This window comes from Martes martes, assembly GCF_963455335.1.
Source record: "Martes martes genome assembly, chromosome: 11".
Classification (NCBI taxonomy): Eukaryota; Metazoa; Chordata; class Mammalia; order Carnivora; family Mustelidae; genus Martes; species Martes martes.
In genome coordinates, this window is record NC_137899.1 from 83,780,313 (window position 1) to 83,803,909 (window position 23,597).

The 23,597-nt window shown below is 39.6% G+C and overlaps 1 protein-coding gene across 1 annotated transcript in view; it reads right to left on the reverse strand.

Moving 5' to 3' along the window:
- The window catches only part of GRM8 (glutamate metabotropic receptor 8), a gene marked incomplete at both ends in the record, with an annotated part of 740,123 nt that overhangs the window by 391,423 nt on the left and 325,103 nt on the right, over window positions 1–23,597 (reverse strand). The window contains 3 exons of the mRNA XM_080818039.1: window positions 13,750–13,887; window positions 15,175–15,329; window positions 15,788–15,923. Coding sequence (XP_080674165.1) covers window positions 13,750–13,887; window positions 15,175–15,329; window positions 15,788–15,923 — 429 coding nt within the window. The remainder of the gene's footprint in view (window positions 1–13,749; window positions 13,888–15,174; window positions 15,330–15,787; window positions 15,924–23,597) is intronic.

Genomic DNA, 23,597 nt, shown 5'->3' on the forward strand with positions numbered 1-23,597 from the left:
CTCCCTATCCTCATTTTACATCAGTCAGAGAGGTGAAGCTCAGCAAAACATTGGATACAATGACCTCTAAGTTTCCTTCCTTCTCCAATGTCCCCTGATTCTCTGTTGGCCAGTGGGATTTGAATTTTATTTTAAATTAACATGTATTCCGATGGATTCCCAAGCCCTTCTTCAGTTTTAGATAATCTCAGTGTGGTCTGCTGAATTGGCGTATTTGGAATCCTGGATCTCTCTTGGCAAAGAACTGAATATTGCTCCCATCTAACTGCTTAGCTAACATTGCCTATATTCTTTCTGAAAAAGATCTGGGTAGGAGATGTAGAGCATATTCTCATCTCCCATCGCAAGGCTAGGAAAAGCTTTGGCGTTTCATGAGCCTGAACAAAAGGGAAATTCAAACCAGCATTTTAATGTCCTTAATGAAAGATATTAATCATTTTCCCCAATGAAAATCTATAATTCTAACCATTGATCACAGTGATGTAAGCAAATGAACCTACAGCTAAAAGGTTCTGTACGGGTCAATGGTTTAATGGAAAGTAACACAGGGGTGAAATGATATCACTGTTGGTTAGAATACTATCTCCCTTCCCAGCAAATAGTCAACTATTTGGGACAACCACTGGGACAGTGGAAAGGTGCATAAAGACAAGAGTTTTCTAAAAACAGTAACAGTTACACATGTAAGCTCAATGTTTTTGCGATAGAGCATTTTGGTAACATAAGAAAGAACTAGAGCCATAGGAATGGCCTTCGTAAAAGGCAGGTCCACTGATAACAGCGACCCCTAGAGACGGGAATAGTCCTACCTAGAGACAAGAAAAATCCCTGTCGAAAGACAGGAAAAATTAGCATTAGCAATAATTTGAAGAGGTTAAATTACTCGTCCAAGATCACATAGCTAAGATGTAGTATTTGAGTGTCTACCAATGAAGCTGAGAATTCTACTAGACACAGACCATGTAACAGAAACATCTACTTCCTCTTAGGTCTTATGACTTGGTTGATAAACTTGCAAGCACTTTGAACAGGTTTTCACTTACACTGCAAAGAAAAATGCTTAGCTAAATTACTGTCTGTCTGGGTGGTAAGCGGCACACCACCACCATCTGTAAAATAATATTTTTGTAGACAAGATGGCATGTTGCTTAAAGGAACTCAGAGGTGAATTATTTTGATAAATTAAGGAGCATTCTCATAGAAATATGTTAGTGAAATAGGGCTGAAAAGCTGTATATCATTTTAATTTTAATAAATCAAATCATATTTTATAGTCACTGACTGGGAAGTATTTAAGAAACCTGTGGTGAATCCATTTAATATAAACAATTTGTCTGTATTACAAATATTAACCTCCTGATTTTAGAATTTTAATTTTTTTCATATCTTCTTAAAATGAGGCATGTTTATGTCATGTTAAATAAATCATTTTCACTTATTGATAATACATTATATTTGTTAGGATGCTTTCAGCCACAAATAATAGAAAATGCAATATAAAATGGCTTTAAAATTGAGAGGATTTATTATTATCTCATATCACAAGAGTAGAAGGGCATTCCAGGGCTGGTTAATTTAGAAGTTCACAGATGTCAGCAGTGACTGAGTTTCTTTCTATTTTTCTGTCGTGCTATTGTCAACATGATTTTCCCGCTGTAGGCCCAGGCACCAATTGTAGATACAACAATAACCAGAACAAAAGACTTCCCTCCCTACACTTCCTTAAAGGTCCTGGAAGACTTTCCCTGCTATCTCCTTGATCAGAACTGTATTACAAGTTACCCTTTCAACCAAACACTGACAAGCAGGGTAGGATCACCATAACAGGACCAGACCAATCAAAATTAACTGGGCTACATGGAGTATATATTAAAACAAAATTGTTGCTCTATAGGTCTGTCAGCCTAGACCTCTACACTCTGATGTGATAGAGACTAGCTACTGGAGGCTATTTACATTTAAATGTAAACCAAATAAAATTAAATAAAATGTAAAATTCCATTTTTTAGTTGCATGAGCCACATTTCATGTGACCAGTAGCCACATGTGGCTAGTAGCTGCCCCACTAGACAACACAGATAGAGAAAACTGTTCCCATCACAGAAAGATCTACTGGATAGTGCTGGCCTACAAGAAGGGGAAAGTGCTCTTGGATAAGCAAGCAACAGTACCTGTTGTACTCCCTATGCAGCAGGCAATGAAATTTATGCATACTATCTCCTCTCATCTTCCCCAGTATTATTATCGGTTGATGGTCTGCATGCTGGTTTGCTAGCTAAAGATGGAGAAACTTACTTAATTAGAAGCACCTTGAACTCACTCACACACCTGCAGGAAGGGCACGGGTAAAGTCTGGATCACAGAACTCTTTCCATTTGTCATCTCTGTTCTGTCTGCATGTCAATATCAGAACAACACCAACTCCTCAAGGGGAAAAACTTGACCATCTCTCCACCTTCACATCTCACAGCACTGCCTCCTCTCACCCCCAAGAGGGACTGATCTTCCTCCTTCAGTTCCAGTTTTAAATAACCATTGGAAGGACTCTGATGGTCCAGCTTGGGTCAAGCACCAGACTTAAACCAATCAATTGTAGCTCCAGAGACACTGGGGAAAGAATTAGGGTTGTAGATCAGAGGTAGTTCCTTAGGGGGTCCACCCATAGAGACAGAGGACAATTCCCAGAAAAACTGGAATTTCAGGGTCATCTCTTTTAACATTCCCTAAAAGCCAAGTCCTTTGACCTCTGTCTTGGGCCTCTCCAATTTGCTTTCCACTTACTTTCTGGGTCTATTTCACCCAGTTTTATTCATAGGCTGCTGAGTCCCAACTGTCTCACTATAGCAAGGTCTCTTTTCTCAGCTTTGGACTCACATAATCAACTATTTCAATATCTTTTATGTTGTCTACTTCTCCCTATCCCCAGTGCAGTGTGGCCATCATAACCTGGGCCATTCTCATTTCTGGAGGAATTACTATAATATCTAACTGGTCTCCCTTCCTCAATCCTATGCCACACCAGCATTATGCTATGATAAGAATAATATTTCTGAAATGGAAATCCGATTCTGTCACTGATCTGCTTAAAACCTTTTAGTGGCTGTTCACAGCCTTTCAAAACAAACTTCAACTCCCTCATGAACCATATAAAATCTTGCTTGATCCGTCCCTTGCCTATCCTTCTTTCTTACAGTTTTCTCACTCTACATTCTACCACAGCCATATTGAACTTGTCAGTTCCTCAAGCCACCATCCTTTCTTTCGTCTGCTGGCCTTTGTGCTTCCCTGTATTTGAAATAACCTTCCTATTGATCACCTCCTCATCTTGTCTAAATCCCACTCATGTTCTAATCTCAACTTAAATGACACTACTCTTCTCCTCTACCCTACACTAGGTCTCCCTGATAGACACTCCCATTCACGAACCACAACACGGGTCATTGCAGAGTCATGACTCAATTATTTCTCTTCTCAATTAAACTATAAGCCCCATGAGGGCAAAGACCATTTCTGTTGTTCACTAACATGCCCTTGACATCTAATAGACAGTGTCTGACAAAAAGAAGATAATAAATAAGCTAAACTGAATTCATTCTTCATTCCACAAATACCTCAAGGACGCCCTATTTGTGCCAGATGCCATCCTCTGCACCGGGATGTAACAGAGAAAAAAACAAAGTCCTTGCCTTCATGGAGCCTGTGTTCTTGTGGGGAAAGAAAACCAACAATATACTAACAAACTAATAAGCATGATTAAATTGAGTAAATGAAGATATTCTCAACTGATATTTTCCATCATGTTTTCCAAGTTATCTTTTCACTATTCTTTTACCTTATTGGTAGTAATATGGATGTACAATACTTCCCCACACCCAGATAATATAAATGTAGTTTTTGTAAATACACTATAGAGTTATGTATGGCATTTATAATCAGAAAACCAAATATTCTAATTAGAATTTGGATGATGGATACAAGTCTATATGTGTTTCTAGAATCCTATTCTCATCTCTCTATTAGCAGCACAGTCTGGGATTTAAAGAGAGATAACCTACCAGAAGAGTTAATATTATTCTTATATTATGGTAAAGACCTTTTTTAATATAGCCATTTGTATTGAGCTTTTTGTTTCATCAAAAATACATAAAAATTAATTCTAACAATTAAAATATTTGTCAGCTAAATGTGTGCCAAACTAGGCCCCATGCATCATGTCTGAATGATCAGAATGGAGAGCAAGACCATTACTTTTGACAAATTAACTAATTTAACGAATGTTTGATGCTAAGCATATTCTAAGTTCTGAGGATACAGGCCCAGTGTACTAAACAGTCACAAACTAATCACTTAATGTTTGTATTGTCTTTTTTATAGCATATAAGCTCCTTGAGGAGAGGGAGGGAGAAGTTTGGCATGATACAGTTTTAACGAACGACACAAGTAACCAAAAATAAGACTCTCCAGGAAGTTTTCTCAATGAGCCTTAGTAAACTCTGAACACACCTCATTTTATGCTTCTTTTGTCTTAATGTATCCAATTCTTTATTCAACTACATAGTTCTTATTTGGATGTGTTCTTAAGAGTTTATGGTAAATCTCTTTTATTTCAACAAGTCATAGTAGCCACAAGATTCCCTCAAATCCCATGGGTTTAAAGGAATCCCAAGATAAAGCTTCTTTTTTTTTTTTTTAAGATTTTATTTATTTATTTATTTGACACAGAGAAAGAGGGACAGTAAGAGAGGGAACAGAAGTAGGGGGAGTGGGAGATGGAGTAGTAGGCTTCCTGCCCTAACCCAGGACCCTGGGATCATGACATGAGCCTAAGGCAGATGCTTAACTACTGAGCACCCAGGCGCCCTCCCAAGATAAAGCTTCTTAGAAAATATTCCTTTTGTAATACAAATCATCAGTCCCTTGTATGTCTTGTATGTAACTGTTTTGTACTCTTTTGGGGGAGTAGGGGGAGAGATACCAAATTCTCCTGATTTTGAGCCATCTGTATATTCTTTCTTTCTTTTTTTTGTTTTGATGAATTGGTTCCTTCAATTGAGGTTAATAATCATTGAGAGAAAGACAGCTTCTTCTAATATTTTCTGAGCTTTTTCTCCCCCTCACCATCTTCACTGACCCACAAAGACCCACAAAAGTCTTACTGTAACATTTCAAATCACGGGTTCTCGAAAGTGCTTAACTGTCACACGAATGTCTATATTTCCTTTTCTATTTCTCAGCCCTTCAGTGTAATATTCCAGAGACCGTGTTCACCCAGATTTGTGTGACTCCCAAACAATCAAGCTAATGTCGGAGTCCACTGTATGCTTTGCAGAAAGGGTTTCCTAGACTTCTAAATTCATTTTGTTTCTGTAGCATAGGTGTTTCTCTGTTTTAAGTTATTCCCTGAAAAATGGAGAGTTTATGGATCCTTGAAGTTCATTCTAATCAGAGGGTATTTCTTACGCTTCTACAGTTGTAGCAGTATTAGTGCTTCCCAGACCACAAGCATCCATCTGACCTCCTTAGTAGTCAAGGAGGGTCAGAAAGAGGGGATACTTAAACTTTGGTGGCCATTGCGGAAACATTTAGGATACTATACCAGGAAAATATAGTAGAATGGATCTGTACAACTCAGATCCTTGCTGGCAAAGGCCTTCTGAGCAGGAAAGGATTGAGGAAAGGACCAAGTATCAAATGATGTCAGTCCTACCATCACCTTCAGGTGGCTACAAGGCTTTGAACAACACACTTAAACCACTTAAGCCACCTCAATTTCCTTTTCTGTAAAATGAAAGGATGAAACCAAATGATTTCTAGGAACCTTTCCAACTCCTTTACTCTATGTATACTTATGACTGATGGCATAATTTCTAAGTTTTCAGAGTACTCTTGGTTACTGACATGGCAAACTTTGTAATCTACTTTGCAGATTTTGAAGATACAGGTGCATCTGTGTACATTTCTTTAAATTTAGTAATTAAGCTTCCCACTTCCAAATTTCCTAATGAGGACACACACACACACACACATACACGCATGCATGTAACTTTATACTTTACTGATCTAAATACTTATTGAAGATTGTATATACAACATAGACTTTTGATTATAGATTTTGACAATTGACAATTTAAAGCTTTATTTAAATGATGTTTTGTAGAATACCTTGGGTTTATCAGTAATCTTTAGCATATTTGAATATTAATTCTGCTAATTGAATATCAGGTGCTTTTGCTACCTCTATAAACTAAATGTAATATCCCCTGTTACTCAAAGTGTGGCCCAGAGCCCACTGGCATCCACATCACCTGAGACTTGTTAGAAATGCAGAATGCCTCACCCTAGAACTATGAATTTTAACCAGATGCTCAGGTAATTCATGTGCACACAAAAGTTCTAGAAGTGCTATTATACATTATAGTGCTTCTTGAACTGATTTAAAATAAGTGAGTTTTTTCTATAAGGGAATGAATAAATGAGAAAATTAATTTAGCAAAGTGAATTGCTATAACTCAGTATGCTACTGGACTTAGAGTTATAAAAACTTACAGTTGATAAGTTCTCCTATTTTTTAAAAATACAGTTTTAGGTCTACTTTTTTTTTTTTTAAGATTTTATTTATTTATTTGACAGACAGAGATCACAAGTAGGCAGAGAGGCAGGCAGAGAGAGGAGGAAGCAGGCTCCCTGTTGAGCAGAGAGCCCGATGCGGGACTCGATCCCAGGACCCCGGGATCATGACCTGAGCCGAAAACAGAGGCTTCAACCCACTGAGCCACTCAGGAGCCCCATAGGTCTACTTTTATAAAGGGCAGGGAAATGGATAAAAAGTATATTCTGTCTAAGACCCACTCACAAATACTACATGTATAGTTGAAAATCAATATGAAGAATATTAAAATGCCATTTTCTATAGGATTAGGTAACAACCCAATATGTTACTTCTGTTTCATTTCATAGCTGATTTTAAAATTCCATAATGCTTCGCTCTTATACATTAAGTATTATAAAGAGAAAAAAGTATTTTCCAACTATGTGGTAACACTCTGAAATAAGTAAATAATAAAATAAAATGAAGATATAAAAGTCAAGGGTAAATTTAAATTAAACAGACCGAGATTCTAGTTGCTGCTCTGAGACTATGTGAATTTTCAACAATTCACTTAATCTTCCTGGGTTCCTGTTTCTTCATCTAGAAAATGAGAGAACGATCTTGATTTTACATCCAAGCTCTGAAATTCTGAAATCTAGTATGTCTGAAATCAATGCCTGTTTTGCCATCTATTGAAATTCAATATGGAATCTCAGAAGTGGCATTAATAAGTCATTCTGGGGTTGCTGCTATTTACTCACTAAGAACAGCAGCATATGGGCTAACAACCACCCCACGGTGCTAATGTAAGACACCGTCCCCCAGAGTTTTACACTAGGCAAGGGGCAAGGAGCATTTAAGAATGGCAGAACATGGGGTGCCTGGGTGGCTCAGTGGGTTAAGCCTCTGCTTTGGCTCAGGTCATGATCTCGGGGTCCTGGGATCGAGCCCCGCATCGGGCTGTCTGCTCAGCAGGGAGCCTGCTTCCTCCTTTCTCTCTCTCTGCCTCTCTGCCTACTTGTGAGCTCTGTCTGTCAAATAAATGAATAAAATCTTTAAAAAAAAAAAAAAAGAATGGCAGAACATATTTTAGCACAAGGAAATTTACCTTAGTTTCCCTTCATCCTGAGTCACTAAATCAAATTGTCTAAATCTATCCCTATTGCTAACTACCCAACTCACTCACATGGTCTCCATGAGTCCTGGGGGAATGGGTGAAAACTTCCACCTTCCACAGCCTCCCAAACCAAGAGAGGACTGTGGAGAGGTAGTTACACCTGAAAAGTCACCTAGTTAGTTATTCTGGCCCTGGATAATAAATTGGCAGGCCTTTCAGGGAGCTAATTATTGAGCCTGCTATTTGGTTCACTGACAAAATTGCTTGTTTGTGGGAAGAAACATATCTGTGCATTGCTTTTTCCATTACCACTATTTCTATCATCATAAATAAGAATCAATAGGCCATTTCAAGTAGCATATGCTCACCACCATTTAGCATCGGAGTGTCAGCCATATGCAGGCTGAGCAACAGTGTTCCAACCTCCTGGCTAAGGATTAAAACCCAACAGACAAGAAAAGCACTTCAAATGCAAAGGTAAGATACTCCACATGTGTGTGAGCAATCAAAGGGCAAGAGTCATCGGTTCTCTGTCTCTGTCTCTGTATCTGTAGCACAGTGGCATAAGGCAGGTCATCCAAAATGAATAAACAAGTGAATCATGACGAATGCATGGATGACTGAGGCAAGGGGAGGTTTTAAGATGCTCTATGGGGCCGACTGAATTTATTGGGTTGGTCAGGGATGTTGTTTTGATAAGGGCACAGAGAGCTCTTCACAATTCACAAGGAAGAAACGAAGTCCAGGACACAGCCTGAGCCGAGAGGGAGTCTGCCTCTGGGGAGCACAGACCTAGGATGACTTCCCACATACACCAGGCCTGTTAATATTCACTATCAGGTCTCACCACGGAAGGTGAGAAATCAGAATGACAGCCATAAAAAAGTCAAGCAAGACCTCAAAAGAAAAACTCTCCACCACCAATGATATTCTTGCTGGACAAAACAATGGCAGATTAGGGACTGATGGGAGAAAAGACAGGAAAAAGACACAACTAGGCGGTGAAGGGGAACAGTGGGAGAGGAGCTCAGGCAGAAGCCCGAGTGGGGAAATGGGTCTGTGAAAAATATGCAAGGACAGGGAGAGATGATAAAGACCCAGCATTCTCGAGGCGGAGGGGTGAGGGGGGTGGGGGGGGTGCTGTGGGTGTCTGGGTTGTGAGGAGTGGAGATGCATGAAGACTGGGAGTGGAACAAGGGAGGGAGGGCGAAAAGAGAGAGAGGTCAGATAAATGTCTATAAAATAACACCCATCACCACTGATAACAAGCACAAAAGAATCCTTCTTTCTTCTCGAGAGAGACAAAGGGAATTTTAAGTAGGATTAAGTAGTAGTAGCTTTCAGAACTCAGCAGCTCTCAGAAGCAATAATAACTACATAAATAGCTAAGTGGATGGTAGGAATTGTTTCACTTTGGAATTTGGCCAGCATATCAAAGTTAACAGTAATATCACATCTTTTTGAGAGCTTTCCTGAGATTCTAGGGGGAAAAATCATCTCAGAAAACTGTTAGCACCAAGTTAATTTTAGGAAGAGGGTGCTCCTCACTGCTTGAAGACATTCTACCTCTGGAAAATGGGTAAGACAGAAGCCCTCCCCTGCTGGGAAGCACTCTCTTATCCATGTAAATACATTGCCAGTATCACTCCCTGTGGAAGCAAATAGTTAACGTTCACAGATTATCATTGCCCAGTGTAAAATTTTACTCAGAACATAACCCACAAATGATACCCTAAATGCAGCAAAAAGGCCCCTGTCGGTATCCTCTCTCACACAGTTCCCTAACTCTTTGACTCACTGTGGATGGTTAAACATGAACTCTGTAAGGGCCCAATTTTGAAACATGCACATCTGTATTCATTCATTTCTGCATTGGATGGAATTAGACAAATTGGAAATATAAATAATTTTCAGGGGCATCTGGGTGGTTCAGAGGGTTGAGCCTCTGCCTTCGGCTCAGGTCATGATCTCAGGGTCCTGGGATCAAGCCCCGCATCGGGCTCTCTGCTCAGCAGGGAGCCTGCTTCCCCCCCCCCACTTGTGATATCTCTCTCTCTGTCAAATAAATAAATAAAATCTTAAAAAAAAATAATTTTCAAACCCCGGACACCCCTACTCATGAATATCCATAGGTTTTCCTTCTTAAGAACATCTGACCACTAATGTGATAGATCATGTTTCCTCCCCAAAAACAGAGATGAAGACTGAGTGTTGATGGTAATGTGGGGCACACACATCTTCTCTCAACATCTGGAAATATTCACGTGTTACTGTTGAAAAAAATAAGTTTTGGGGTGCCCGGGTGGCTCAGTCAGTTGAATGTCCAACTCTTGATTTTGGCTCAGGTCATGATCTCAGGGTTGTGAGATGGAGCCCCCAAAGCAGGCTCTGCACTCATTGGGGAATCTGCTTCTTTCTCCCTTTCCCTCGTCCCTCTACTCCTCCCCTTGCTTGCATGCATGCACGCTCCCTCTCTCTCTCTCTCTTTCTCAAAGAAATAAATATATCTAAAAACAAATTAAGCTAGAACATTGCCTCATTTATTTCTTTCCCACCCAGAAACAAGTTATTTCAGTATCACTCACAATGGAATTCGCCTGAAAATCTGTTTACTAATCCCATTCCCTAAGGGTGCACTTGCCCTAACACTTAGAGTAAACACCATTTTCATCGCACTAGAAATAGTTCTAACTGGAGAGACTTTTCCGGTTGTTAGCAACACCCAAATCAATTGAAGGACTCTGCAGCAGACATCCCACCAACTCTGGACTGTACCATAACCCAGGTCAGAACTACACTCGAAACAGGTATCAGCATACACCCTCCACAGACGCTGAAAGGACATCCACATATATCAACTTTTTTTTTTTTTTTGAAAACAGGAGTTTAGAGAAAATAAGAATCTAGATTCCAAAAACAGTCTACTAAAAATTATGATTATTTAATAACCAATTTCCTACCAACTTTATATAGACACAGAGAGAATGGTAGACTCTTATTCTTACGGTCTAAACAACAGTGGGCTGTGAACATGAGTACACAATCAAATAGTAACACTCAGAAGTCAGAACTAAGCCCAATGTGAAGTATATCTGAGTGAAAGCACGGAAGTTACTCCATAAACTCCCCTTTCACATCCTTCTATAAACCGGACCCTCTTTATTTCCCATTACTCCTTAACATGCACCCTTCTTTCCAATACGCTCACCCCTTCCCTGTGCTTCCACGTCTCCATGCCATGCCCTACTCTGTGTCTTTGCCCTGCTGGCCCACCTTCTCCCTCATCTTGGATGCTCTTTCTCAAATCTTTCTTATCGAACACTAATCTCTTCCATGAAGTTTTAAATTTCACAACTTGAACTTCAGTTATATATTTCTGAAGACATATCTATGTCCAAATCTAGCTTTTAATTATAGGATTTTTTCCCCCTCTACTTCTGTACGGTTCTGTGTGTATCTTTTTTCCCCCACTGAATCACATTATTTCAAGGTAACACCTCCCTTTTAATGCCTCTCCCTAAAGTATCTGTCAAGATCCTAACCCACAGCTAATTTCTCTTTCTCTATCTACTCCTTCTGCATATTATATTTCTCTGAAAGCATGCTCAAGTGTGTCCTATTCTGAAGAAAATTTCTGTAACCCTGCTTCTTTCTCAAGTTTTTCACCAGACCTACTTTTTTTTTCTTTGCCAGACTTTTTAAAAAAGCATTCTTTCCCCCATTTCCTCTCTTCTGGCTCTATCCCAGCCCCTCACAATCTGAGTCTGTCACACTTCTCATCCGTCAGCCAGGCCTCTCAGCAGCACTGACATGCACGCCATCTTTTCCTCAGCTCACTGAGATGGCATCCCTCACCATGCTCACTGGCTTTTCCTGGCTCCTCCCCTAGAATCTTCAGTCGTCATCCCTCAGCTCTGCTCCAACGCCTTTGGCAATTGCATCTCTGCCCTGGTCCTTCACTTCCAGGACTCCATCTGACAAGCAAGAGCTTTTATTTTTCGTGCTGGATTCTCTGTGGGGTCCCAGACCTTATGCTGCCACCTGCTGGGCAGTTTCATGGGGCCACCTCAAAACCAAATTCAAGTCTCTCCCTTCCATATCTACCATTCATTCTGTCTTCTCTGCTAACTAATGACATCACCCTTTTCCTAGGCCTCGCTGGTAGAGAGTTCACGTTCAGAGCCTCCATCTCTTAATCCCACACCAGTGTTCATCACCACATACTATCAATGTGACTTCCCAGGACTTCTTTCCTCTGTGTTCCCTCCGGACCTGCGCATCCTTGTTCAGGCTGTGACTGTCCATCGCCAGGACTAGCAGAAGGGCCCTGACTGACCTTTCTCCTTTTTCTCTCCTGATCTCCAGCCCTCCTCACACCTCTGCCAGAGGAATCTGCTTAAAAACAGGTACCTGAGCAATGCCCTAGATCCAAAGCCTTGAGTAATCCTATCCTACAGGTAGGATAAAGCCTAACTCCCAGCCCCACCCCAGCACTCGAGTTTCTAGAAATAACTTGAAGACCTTGCATGATGTGACCCCAGCCTATCTCTTTAGCCTCATTGGCCATCACTCTCCCTCCCACTTACTACCCTCCCTCCCTCACTCCAGCCACCTTGTTCCTCCCTACCCCGCCCCCCCCCCCCCATTACCAGTGGCTTCAACAAGGGAGACTTGCCCTAGATCCTGGGATAGTTTGCCAACATATCTTCATGTGGCTGACAACATCTTACCATTCAGGTCTCATCTCAAACATCACCTGCTTGGAGACGCATTCTGTGACTGCACAGCCTACTGGTCACCCTCCCGGCCAATACCACCTGCTCAGCTTTTCACATGCATTCCCTTGTATTTCCCAGAAGCACACCTTAGCATCTGGAAGACTCTGTTCATTTATCTACTTCCTTATTTAGTGTCTGTCTCCTCACACTGGAGTGTAAGGCCCGTGAGCACAGACTTCATCTCCGTTCCAGTTCCTGGAAGGGTGCCTGGCACACAGGGAGCCTGAAGTCAGACCCCTCCACAGCGTGTTACCCATTTTTCACACCCCCTCCTTACTCTGTGTATACATCTGCTCTACCATTGATCATATTACACCTTCTATTGAGCAGCTATTTCCAAAGGAAGTGATTAGAGGGATTACAGGGAACGGAGAATCTATCAAAATATGGGTCTGAGGGGTAGATGAGAGAGGGGTATATGGTTATAAAAGGGTCATTCAAGTTTTGTAGTATTCAGTGTAGAAGATTTATGTATCTTTGTTAAAATTATCCCTGATGTTTTATGTTTGCTGATCTTGCTATTAACAGGATTCTTTAAGTTTCATTTTCCACATGTTAGTTTCTATAAAAGAAACCATACAGAGAGAGATACATAGAGATATATATAGTTAAAAATTTTTTTTATATTGACCTTGTGTCTATGGTTTTGCTAAATTGAGTACTTAACTCTAATTTTTAAAATTCCATACATGGTTCTATGTACATCATCATATTATCTGAAAATAAAAAATGTTTCATTCTTACATTCAAAATACGTACATTTAATATCACTATTATTTTTAAGCACATGATATAGATGATAAAGCATCAAAAAATCGTAGCTGTAAGAGCCATGCAGGATATGAGGGACAATTGTATTATAGGGGACATGGGTTGAAATAGTGAAAAAAAGTGACTCTCATATATCGTGTATTATGATCAACTTCACTACATGTTAAGCACCTGGAGACCAGTATCATTTCTTGCTGGTTTGTCTATATCTCACCAAACCTATTAAGGTGTTCTGCACATAGTAGAAACTCAATAAATGTTTTTAAATAGAATTCAAATACTCCAGTGTTGGGCACATTGCATGGGGTCAAGAAATACTGTCGACTCTAAGAACCAATGAGTATACACAGGTTTGCTGAATGATCAGCGTATGCTCATCCCTGATGAGAAACTAGTAAGAGACGTGAAGAAATAGATCATTATCCATACCAAAAAACTTCATTTCTCAGGTAATGATAAAACAAATGCACCAAGGAAAACATTTCAATGGTTACCTGTGCATTTCTTTATATGACTGTTCCTCTTTCCGTGTGATCCTAACTTGCATCCAAAATTCTCCTCCCAAAATTCTGCAAACCACACATTTCTTCGATTATTGGCAAGAGTTCGACTTCTAAAATAGCGATCAAACCCTATTTTAGAGAAGAAAGTTATGATTTTAATATTCTTTCAAAAGCAAAACCAAATACTGTCAGAGCTTTTGAGTGGAAATTAAGTTATGTTGTGATCATTGCATGAGGGAAAAGAAAAAAAAACAAAACAAAACAAAAAGTATTAACAAATGGGAGGAACCAGTAGCCCAGAAATCAGTCTTCCCATATGGTAAAGGCCAAGGGTAATCGGTGGACAATATTATCACCCTTGCTGTTCACCATTTAGGCACCTGGCTCACCAGATGAACGGAAGAAGAGAGCCTGTTGTTGGTGTCATCCTTGCAACCTCCCCGCTCCTCTACATCGCAGCCACCAGCAACCTTCTGCTATATATTCAGAACCAACTCACACTTTTCTCGTTCTTCTCTCTGTCTCCTAGCAGGAATCAATTCTCCAGGATTCTATGCTTCTACGTCACTCAAAATGTATCTGTCCTATATGTCCTATATGTTCCATTTTCAGCTAATCCAATAGACTAATCAGTGCTAATGTAATATTATGGGGTCAGGGGTAATGGGCCGAAGTGTCAGCCTGCTCAGGGGACCACCTCATTGAAGGGAGACCAGCTGGAACTAATGCCTTCTCCAGAAGATAATGGGGAAGGTAGGCATTTCAGTCACTGCTAAGACCATTGGAAAGGCTATCTGAGAGACAGTCTTCCTTTCAGGGAGGCTCCATATCTTTGCTGTCGTGTTAATGTACCCATAGGATCAGCCCAGCAGGTCTCCATTTTTTATAAAGCAGCCCTCTCCCCATGACGGTGCTGTAACCACATCTGTGCCATAGAAATATGCAAGATTAGGAGGCAACATCGTGGAAATAGCTAAAGACAACTCTAACTCCCTTTTTTTAAGAAAAAAAAAAATCTAATGGCTACTCTTTTCTAATGAAAAGTATATGCTGGGTTAAAGAGTTACTGTCTCGGCAATTCTACCATCAGAATTAAAAATTCTCTCCAGGGGCGCCTGGGTGGCTCAGTGGGTTAAGCCTCTGCCTTCGGCTCAGGTCATGATCGTAGGGTCCTGGGATCGAGCCCCACATCGGGCTCTCTGCTCGGCAGGGAGCCTGCTTCCCCCTCTCTCTCTCTCACCTGCCTCTCTGCCTACTTGTGATCTCTGTCAAATAAATAAATAAAATCTTAAAAAAAAAAAATTCTATCCAGAGTCATCAACAATGGGTGCATTTCATCCTATGGTGATACACTGGTTTTGCCCTTGAGCTTTGATTCAATTGGAATGAAACAAAGTTTCTATGGCTTGTCCTTACCATCAATTGATGCTCTTTTGGGCAAAATCGTCACAGCCCCTTCTGCAATCTCCTCTTGTTGATAAACAGGTGCTATTTTGGATCCCCAACTATCTGAGCCAATCCAGAGAAAATGACCACTTTGGTTTAATTTCTTTGCTGCTTCCAATATTCTCCTACAGGAATAAAAAAAAATAAAACATACCATATTTATCAAGAAACACTACACTTAGGAATGATACAAGACCAGTTATATCAAATTATATGCACTCAGTAAGTCACTGTTAAACTAACTAGTCAATCACTAACTGCTTGAATTTTATCATTTCTAAAGGAAACATACTGGAGACTTTAACTCCAGCCTCATCCTTAACCTCATTCACATCATTCTGGCTATCATCCTTACTTATCTCATTTCTTTCAGTCCTCAGGTTTTACTCTATAGCCATTTCAGACTTAGAAACTAGAAGGCTGTTTTGTCTCTGCAGCAGAAGGAAGGTAGTCTGTAATTGCATAAGAATGTTGCAGTTCCTGTGAAATCTCATAAGATTGTACATTGAATATGAAATATGTTTAAAAAAAAAGATGTGTGTTGCAAATGTGATCCTACACCAGGAATAAAATTAATCAGCACCTGATGTCATCTTCATTGGCAAACATAATCACTGCCCGAGCATTAGGTGTTTCTAGCAGGCGTTTGATAATTTTTTCAAATTCTCCAGGTCTTGGTTCACGTGGGATTTTCTGTGATTGAGCAATGCAAACACCACCTATTTTAAAAAGAAAAAGAGAGAGAGTGACTCAGAAAAGGCACTTATTTAATTAACCAACTTAATGAGGTTAGCTGCTTTATAAAAACATATGATACAAAGTATATTGAATTTCAAAACATGTGTCATTCTCATCTATTGAAAGCAATCATGTTTGTTCACATTATATATCAAATAAATGACATCAATTATTTAATCATACATTAGGGTTGTTGTTTTATTTTCCAAGTTTCAACATTAGTTTTGTGGATAACTATAATAAAACCAAAGGATATAAAATGTGTACTGAGAGTCAAAGAGTACAAAGAAGAATGGCAAATTTTTTTAATTTTTTTTTTAAAGATTTTATTTATTTATTTGACAGACAGAGATCACAAATAGGCAGAGAGGCAGGCAGAGAGAGAGGAGGAAGCAGGCTCCCCGCTAAGCAGAGAGCCCGTTGCGGGCTCGATCCCAGGACCCTGGGATCATGACCCGAGCCGAAGGCAGAGGCTTTAACCCACTGAGCCACCCAGGCGCACCAAGAATGGCAATTTTGATTCATTCGACGTATGTTGAAAAACAAGTGCCTGGATTAATAAAATGAGTATGTCTTATAGGTAAGACCACTTATTAAGTAAAAAATCCTTTTCCTACTTTTATTAGTAGACCTCCTTTAAAGTTAATTTCTTTTTATAGCTCATACTATTACAGCAAAATTTTTATGCATCAGCAAAACGGTGTGTTATGAGACAAGTGGTATTTGAGACTGTCTGAGACATAGGCAAGTCCCAAAGATTCGAACCCTCAGCTGATGTTATGTCTCCACTGAGAAAATCAAAATGGCAGAAATCCCATCCCATTATCATGCCAAAAAAAAAAGAAAAGAAACAAAGAAAGAAAGAGGGAAGGAAAGAAGGGAGAGAGAGAGAGAGAGAGAGATCGAGAGAAATGAACTCTTTCTTTGGCTTCTCCTTCTAAGCAATGAGAAACCAAAGAGAACATTTAGAAAAGATCTCTGCTACCTATCAGGGTTTCTCAATCTCAGTGGAATAGAAAAAGAACATATTCTAATATTAGAAGAAAAAGGAATATTAGCAATATGTTTCAGTTTCATTATGGCTTAAATAGTTGTTTTTTGTTTTGTTTTGTTTTGAGTCAGATGAAAATTACATCACCATTTATAACATTGCTTCAGTGAGCAAAGGCATTTTACTTCCAAACAATTGCCAAATACATTCAGTCACCCAAATATTACTAGGTTCCATTATATGTTATATATTGGGCTGGACACTGGGAATACACAATCTAATCCAGGAGTTACCATCTAGTCTGGGAGACAGGCATCCCAATAAATGATCATAGAATATGTGGTAAATTTTAGAATAAAGAGGATATACCTACACAATGGGAACACAAAGGAAGGAGTAACTCAGGCGCTTAAGAGAGCTCAATTTTAAAGAGCAAATATGCATCCATCTAGGGACAAAAGTGGGACATTTCTGGTAGAGGCCAAGGTATGAATCATGTTTGATTATGGCCTATGGTCAAGACCGGTTGGGGCTGAAGCTGAAAAGAATGTCCAGGCCCAGCTTGAGAAGGACTTTGTTAGACATGCCAAACAATTTGTACCTTATCTTAAAAACAATGGGAATGCATTAAAAGTTCGTACGTAGGAGAATTACGTGATGAGTTTTATGCCTTAGGAAGAAACCACAGGTAGCCAAATAAAGAAGAAATGTCTGGTAGCCAAACAATGGGTGTCCGGTGTGTTGTGATCAGACTTGCCATGTGTGGCAATAATGTACAATAACAGTGCTAGAGTACTGAAGGTTATATCTCTCATAAGTGAGAGCATGATCAAAGTTATTCCTACAATAAGCAATGCTCTTACTAACCTTTTCAGGGGGTGGGAATTGCCCATAATCCACAGACAGAGCCTGTAGATAGCTAGCCTACCAATATGCCACTAGTAGTTGTGATGATTGATTCATTGTTTCATTAAATATTTATTGCATGCCCACTATCTGCCAGATACTGCACAGGGGCTGTGGACGCAATGGTGAATAGAACAGACACCGTCTCCACCTTCAGAGTTCAGAAACATTATAGGTGAAATAGACTTAACATAGAACAAAATGACAGAAATAAGTATATAATTATAAATTATGGCAAGTCCCATGAGGAAGAGCAAGGGCATTCAAATTACATTGAGGAGTGTTCAGGAAAAGTCTCCCTAAAGTGGTGTTGGGGTCAGAAAGAAGAGAGAATGGGTGAAGGCAGCATGAGAAAGGGCAGGAAAGAGCAGGGCAGGAGCAAGTCAGCAGAGCTAACGAGCGAGAGGCAGAGAAGTGTGAGACGAAGATGGGAGGTAGATGGGGGCCAGATCAAGCATGGCTTGTGCAGGTCCTGTGGAAGATTATGAATAATTAAAGGGCTTAACCGCCTCACTCAGTGTTTCTATCTCCTCACTCTTTTAAGTAGCCCACAGAAAGACGTTTCATCTGTGAACACTGCATTTCGCAGAAGAAAAATGGAGGCGGGTGCCTGTTGCACAGGACAACCTGGAGTGGAAAGGACAGGAAGCACTGAGGTCCGTGAGGAGGTTATTGGAAGAGGCACTGGAAAATGATGCCTGAGACAATGTGACTAGGGCTGGTTCCAGTGGAGGAACCACTGGAGCTGTTAGAATTTGAGTTAGAATCAGAGAAGCTTCACACTATTTTCTTCTGGCTTTATTGAGGTAGGAGTTACAAATAAAAATTCTATATATTTAGGCTGCACTGATTTCACCCAAGTAGTGAGGTAACGGGAAACCACTAAGCATGACACTAAGGTTTTGGCCTTTGTGACCAGGTTGTGTGATGTCACCATTACACAAGTAAGCACCACAGGCACGTAGAGGAGAAAAGAAGGATTTTTGATTCAGGACAAGTTGTCCTTGAAGAGCCCATGCAACATCAAACTGAAGAAGCTGATCTGGAGCTAAAGAAAGAGACAGAAAATGTAATAACAGTTCTGTCAGGTGCTGATGCAGTCGGTAGTTGAAGGGTTGGGAGTGAACAGATCACTCAGAGGGAAAATCATACACACATACACACACACATATATACACATATATAAATATAAAATTAAATTAACATATATATATATATTTAAAATTTATTTCTTTGCGAGAGGAGCGGGAGAAACAGACTCCCCACTGAGCAGAAAGCCCAACATGGGGCTCGATCCCAGGACCCTGGAATCATGACCTAAGCTGAAGTCAGATGCTTAACTGACTGAGCCACCCAGGCGCCCCCACCAAAGAGAGGAAAAGGTGAATGACGGAGCTCTGAAAAACTACAAGCTTTGGAGAGGGGGCTAGCAAATGCGAACAGAAAGGAACGACACATATTTTGAAGAGAAAACTTTTGAGACCAAGACTAGTGGTAAGTTGAGAACTACATAATGTTTTTAAAAATCAAAAAACAAACAAAAAACTGATGAGTAGAAGCATTAGGTAACTGTAGAAATGTGAGAACAAAACCGTAACACTCTGGGGAACAAGAGCTGTTTTAAAATATGACTGCCCTTTTAATTAAATTGCTGTGATTACTTAAGCATCCCATTAAAGACATGTCATATCCTAAGTATCATTCTGAGATCACTACTGACTCCATAGTTGGAAGAAATGAAGGCTGAAAAAATTTTATTATGATTATTTCAGATGAGACAAACAGGCGATCCAGACATAGTGTAGTCTGAATTCACTGATTTATTCATTCACTACGGATCTATCAAACTTTTTTGTTCGTAAAAAGCTGAGTTAGTTAGGTTGGATTTTTACATGCTCTAAATCCATTTCATATCTTTTATGCCTATGCCTCATACTTGTCAGCCTGGATAATTCGTGTTTTCCTGGAAAGAGGGACCACACAATTAATTTAGTTCAGCTGAACAGATACGGAGATCCTGTTCCTTATGGCATCTTGCTGTTTGCCTTATGGATAGTTTATTAAACTGTGGACTGTATTACTTCTCAAATGATTAGAACTAGAAGATTTAGCCCTGAAACTCATTCACACTTTGTATCTTCACATCCGTCAAAAAGTCCAACAGTTAATCCATCCCGAAGCACTCATGGTCTACTATGTTTCAGGAGCTACAGACATTCAAAGATCGCCTATCTTCAGCATCTTGTAATATAACTGAATGACAAGATGTACACATAAAATAGCCAGATGATAATGGAAAATTATCTAATGATGAAAGATGATTGCATAGGAGATATCAAAATGCAGTAATAGATGTCATCACCCCACCCCTGAAATGGCCCTATGATTTCAAAAGAAGTCGTTATATACTGTTAGGGTTTGGTAAAAACACCAGTGAAATTTAGTAAAACATTCATTTTTCATCAAAGATGTTTTCCTCCAATACTTATACCTACAATGCCTGTAGTACCTTTCCTACATTATCTAATGTTTTCATTTTTAAATATCTCTGACTTGATTTAGACTCCTGGCCTGAGCAGGAGGAAGAGGAGTTGCCCTTCATCACAGAATATGTCTACTGCATCTATTTTCCACATCTCAACCTGAGCATTGACTGTATGCAATTCAAGGGACACCAACTTTCCTGTTCTTTCGGCTTCCCAGTTCTGCAAGAAATAATTTCTAAAGCTTAGCACTTTCCTAAAGCGTAGGAAAAGAATGTTGCATGGAGGAATTTATAACTGGCTATTTTCTGGAATTTGCTGTCTGATCTCCTTGCTTGTGTACATTTTTTTTCTTTTAATTATTTAATAATAATTGGAAGATCATTCACAGAACTGAACACTTTATGTACATTCCGCAACACAGAAGACCATTCATTCTCAGTCTCATTCACTGATACCTCACTGGTCCTAATGGCAGCAATCTAAGACTGGTATTATCACACAGATCTGATGAGGACACTGAGAAATAGGGGTATCACAGCTAGCAAGAGTCTGGCGCCCAGGTTCAGAGCCATGTCTGTCTGACTCCAAGTCTAGACTTTTTCTATCATCTTGCTTATCCACAATCGACCAGACCTGTTGCTTAATGGTTAAGTAGGTACAAATGATTGAGGAATAAAATAAAGCAAATTTACAGATTCATTAAAAAACCCAGCAGGTTTCCCCTTATAAATCAATTGACGGCTGTAAAAATACAATACTAGATACTTTGAATCTATGCAGATTTCTTAGAACTGACTTAAACTTCTTCAGTTTCAGCTTTAAGGTCCACCCTTAAAACGTTCCCCTTATCCCTGCAAATGCATGTCTTCAGACTTTCCTCAAGTCCTTGATATTCCATGTCTCCTTTGCATTACAGCAACCACAATACTTATATTCTTTTATGTTTTTTTCTCACCTTAGACTATAGACTGTATGACTACTGGAACCTTGTCTTTCACATTTACTGCCATACCCCATATCGCCTATCACTGTTTGGCACAGAAAGACTTCAATAAACCTTTGTTGGGTGAAAAGATAGAAGACTTATTTGAAGGCGCTGCTGGCATAGAGAAATAGATATGAGACAGTTCCACCTTCAAACACCTCTCAGTCAAGTAGAGAAACAAAAGGCTGCACGTAATTACATGTTAAAAAATAAGTGATGTAAAAGAAATAAACAAATGTGGACCTGATATTTCAGAGGAAGTTGTCACTGAAATGGGTCTGCCTCCCAAAACAGTTTTTATCAGGGTGCCAAGAATTAGAATACCACCTTAGCCTTAGTTCATCCATCTGTAGGGTGACACAATAATTTGCTCTCCTTGATTCAAGAGCAAATTTTATAAATAATCCCATTTCACAAGGTTTATCTCTTTATTTCATGGGTGAGTAGCCTGGTATCTCAGGTCTGAGAGGTGAAAGGTGTGTTCACACGTGTTGATTCGCCAGTGCAAAATGATACTGGAGTGAAGAAGAAAACAGACCTGGCATCATCAGAAGACCTGAGAGTTGATTCTGTGTGACCTGAGACAAATCTCTCATCTCTCACTTTCCTCATTTCTGTAACAAGGTCCATAATAACCATCTCCCAGCGATGTCAAGAGAATCAAATTTAAAAGGGTATTATGAAAAAGGTATATACAAATGTGCTACATTATTATTGTTGTTAATCATCATCAACATCATCACGACCAGATAAGCACTATCACTAAACCTGACAGGGGAGATAGTTGCATTCAGACTTAAAACACGGGATTGTCAACCGATCATATTCTTGAATCCTTCGCCACTCTTTGTGTAATATTACCAAATATCCAAAATTCTGAGAAGTGATACTCGTCCATTTGTCTATGCCATAAATAAGATGACTAGATTTCACTTAAACTTATCATTGGTCAACACAATCGGATTAGGGCAACTTCAATGTAAGAAAATGGGAAAAGTTACTTATATTCTTTTCTTCAACCCCCCAATTCCTACCCTAAAGATCCAAGTCTCTTTTCAAGGGGAGTCCATAAGTATTTTGAAGATCTGGCTTGAAAATTAGAATTTAACCCCTTAAAAAAATAACACAATAGTGAAAACTATGAAACTATTAATGGTGCCATCTATTAAGAAGCAATAGTTGCTGTGAAAACAACCATACATTCTGTTTCACTTAACATTTGCCTATAGATCAATAAGAAGCTGGAGTCTTAAGTGTCCAAGACAAGGTTATCACAGGTTGGGCTCCTCAGGAAGTGGACCCTTAGGAGAAGTTTGAAACGCATATTTTTCCTTGGCCTCTGTCTTCTGGAGGGTCAAGAAAGGAAGCGGTTCTGAGCAGAGAAGTCCAGCTGGCTGTGGCCCAATGACAAGCTGCCAACACCACAGGGAGCACTGAGACTAGAAGGGCTCCCAGAGTTGTTTTGAACTAGGTCATTATAGATTCCCCATCAATCAAAGGAGGGCCCCACCCTGAGGTAGGAGGGTAGGGGTGGGGTTAGAGATTGGGCATGGCAGCTCTCTGCAGCCAAACAATCCTTCAAGGGCCAGTAGAGCAGCCCTAATGGCAAAGCCAATGGGTCCTTCGCTGAAATGGGAATCTGAAGGGGCACTTACCATTTATACAAATTAAAACTCATAGAGAAACGAAGATATTGTATCTCTAAAATGACAGAATACGTCAAATAATTAGTGGAATTTTATTGCTTAATTTCAAAGCTCCTCTTCAGAGAGAATTTATTGCACAAAGAAAGGCAACCTCTCTAAACAGCACAAAACTGGAATCAGGCCAGCTCAGACAACAGAACTAGGATTATAAAACTCCCCAGTATTTCAAAAGATAAGTTTTGTTAAAGCAATCTGAAAGGATAAAGTATCACATTTTTAGTTGTTGCTTATTTTTAAGAACAAAATCTCTTATTAATAATGTGGAAGGAGGAAAATAAAACAAGAAACAATGTCACAGCACTAAGTTCCAACTGTGCTGAAAATCGAGAAGGATTAAATTATTAGGAATGAAATTACTTACAAAGCTGTGTATAGAATATTAAATATGATTTTTTTAAGCAACATGATTATTACCAGTGTTGGTTGGTTCACTATTTCTGTCAAGTTAAGTTCTAAGTAAATCAGGTCAAGTCTCTGGTTGTATAACCTGTATAACCTGTTAGATCTGCATGACAGGCTTCAGTTTGGTGCATAAACAAATCAACAAAATTACCATTTATCAATTGTCAGAGAGAATGACT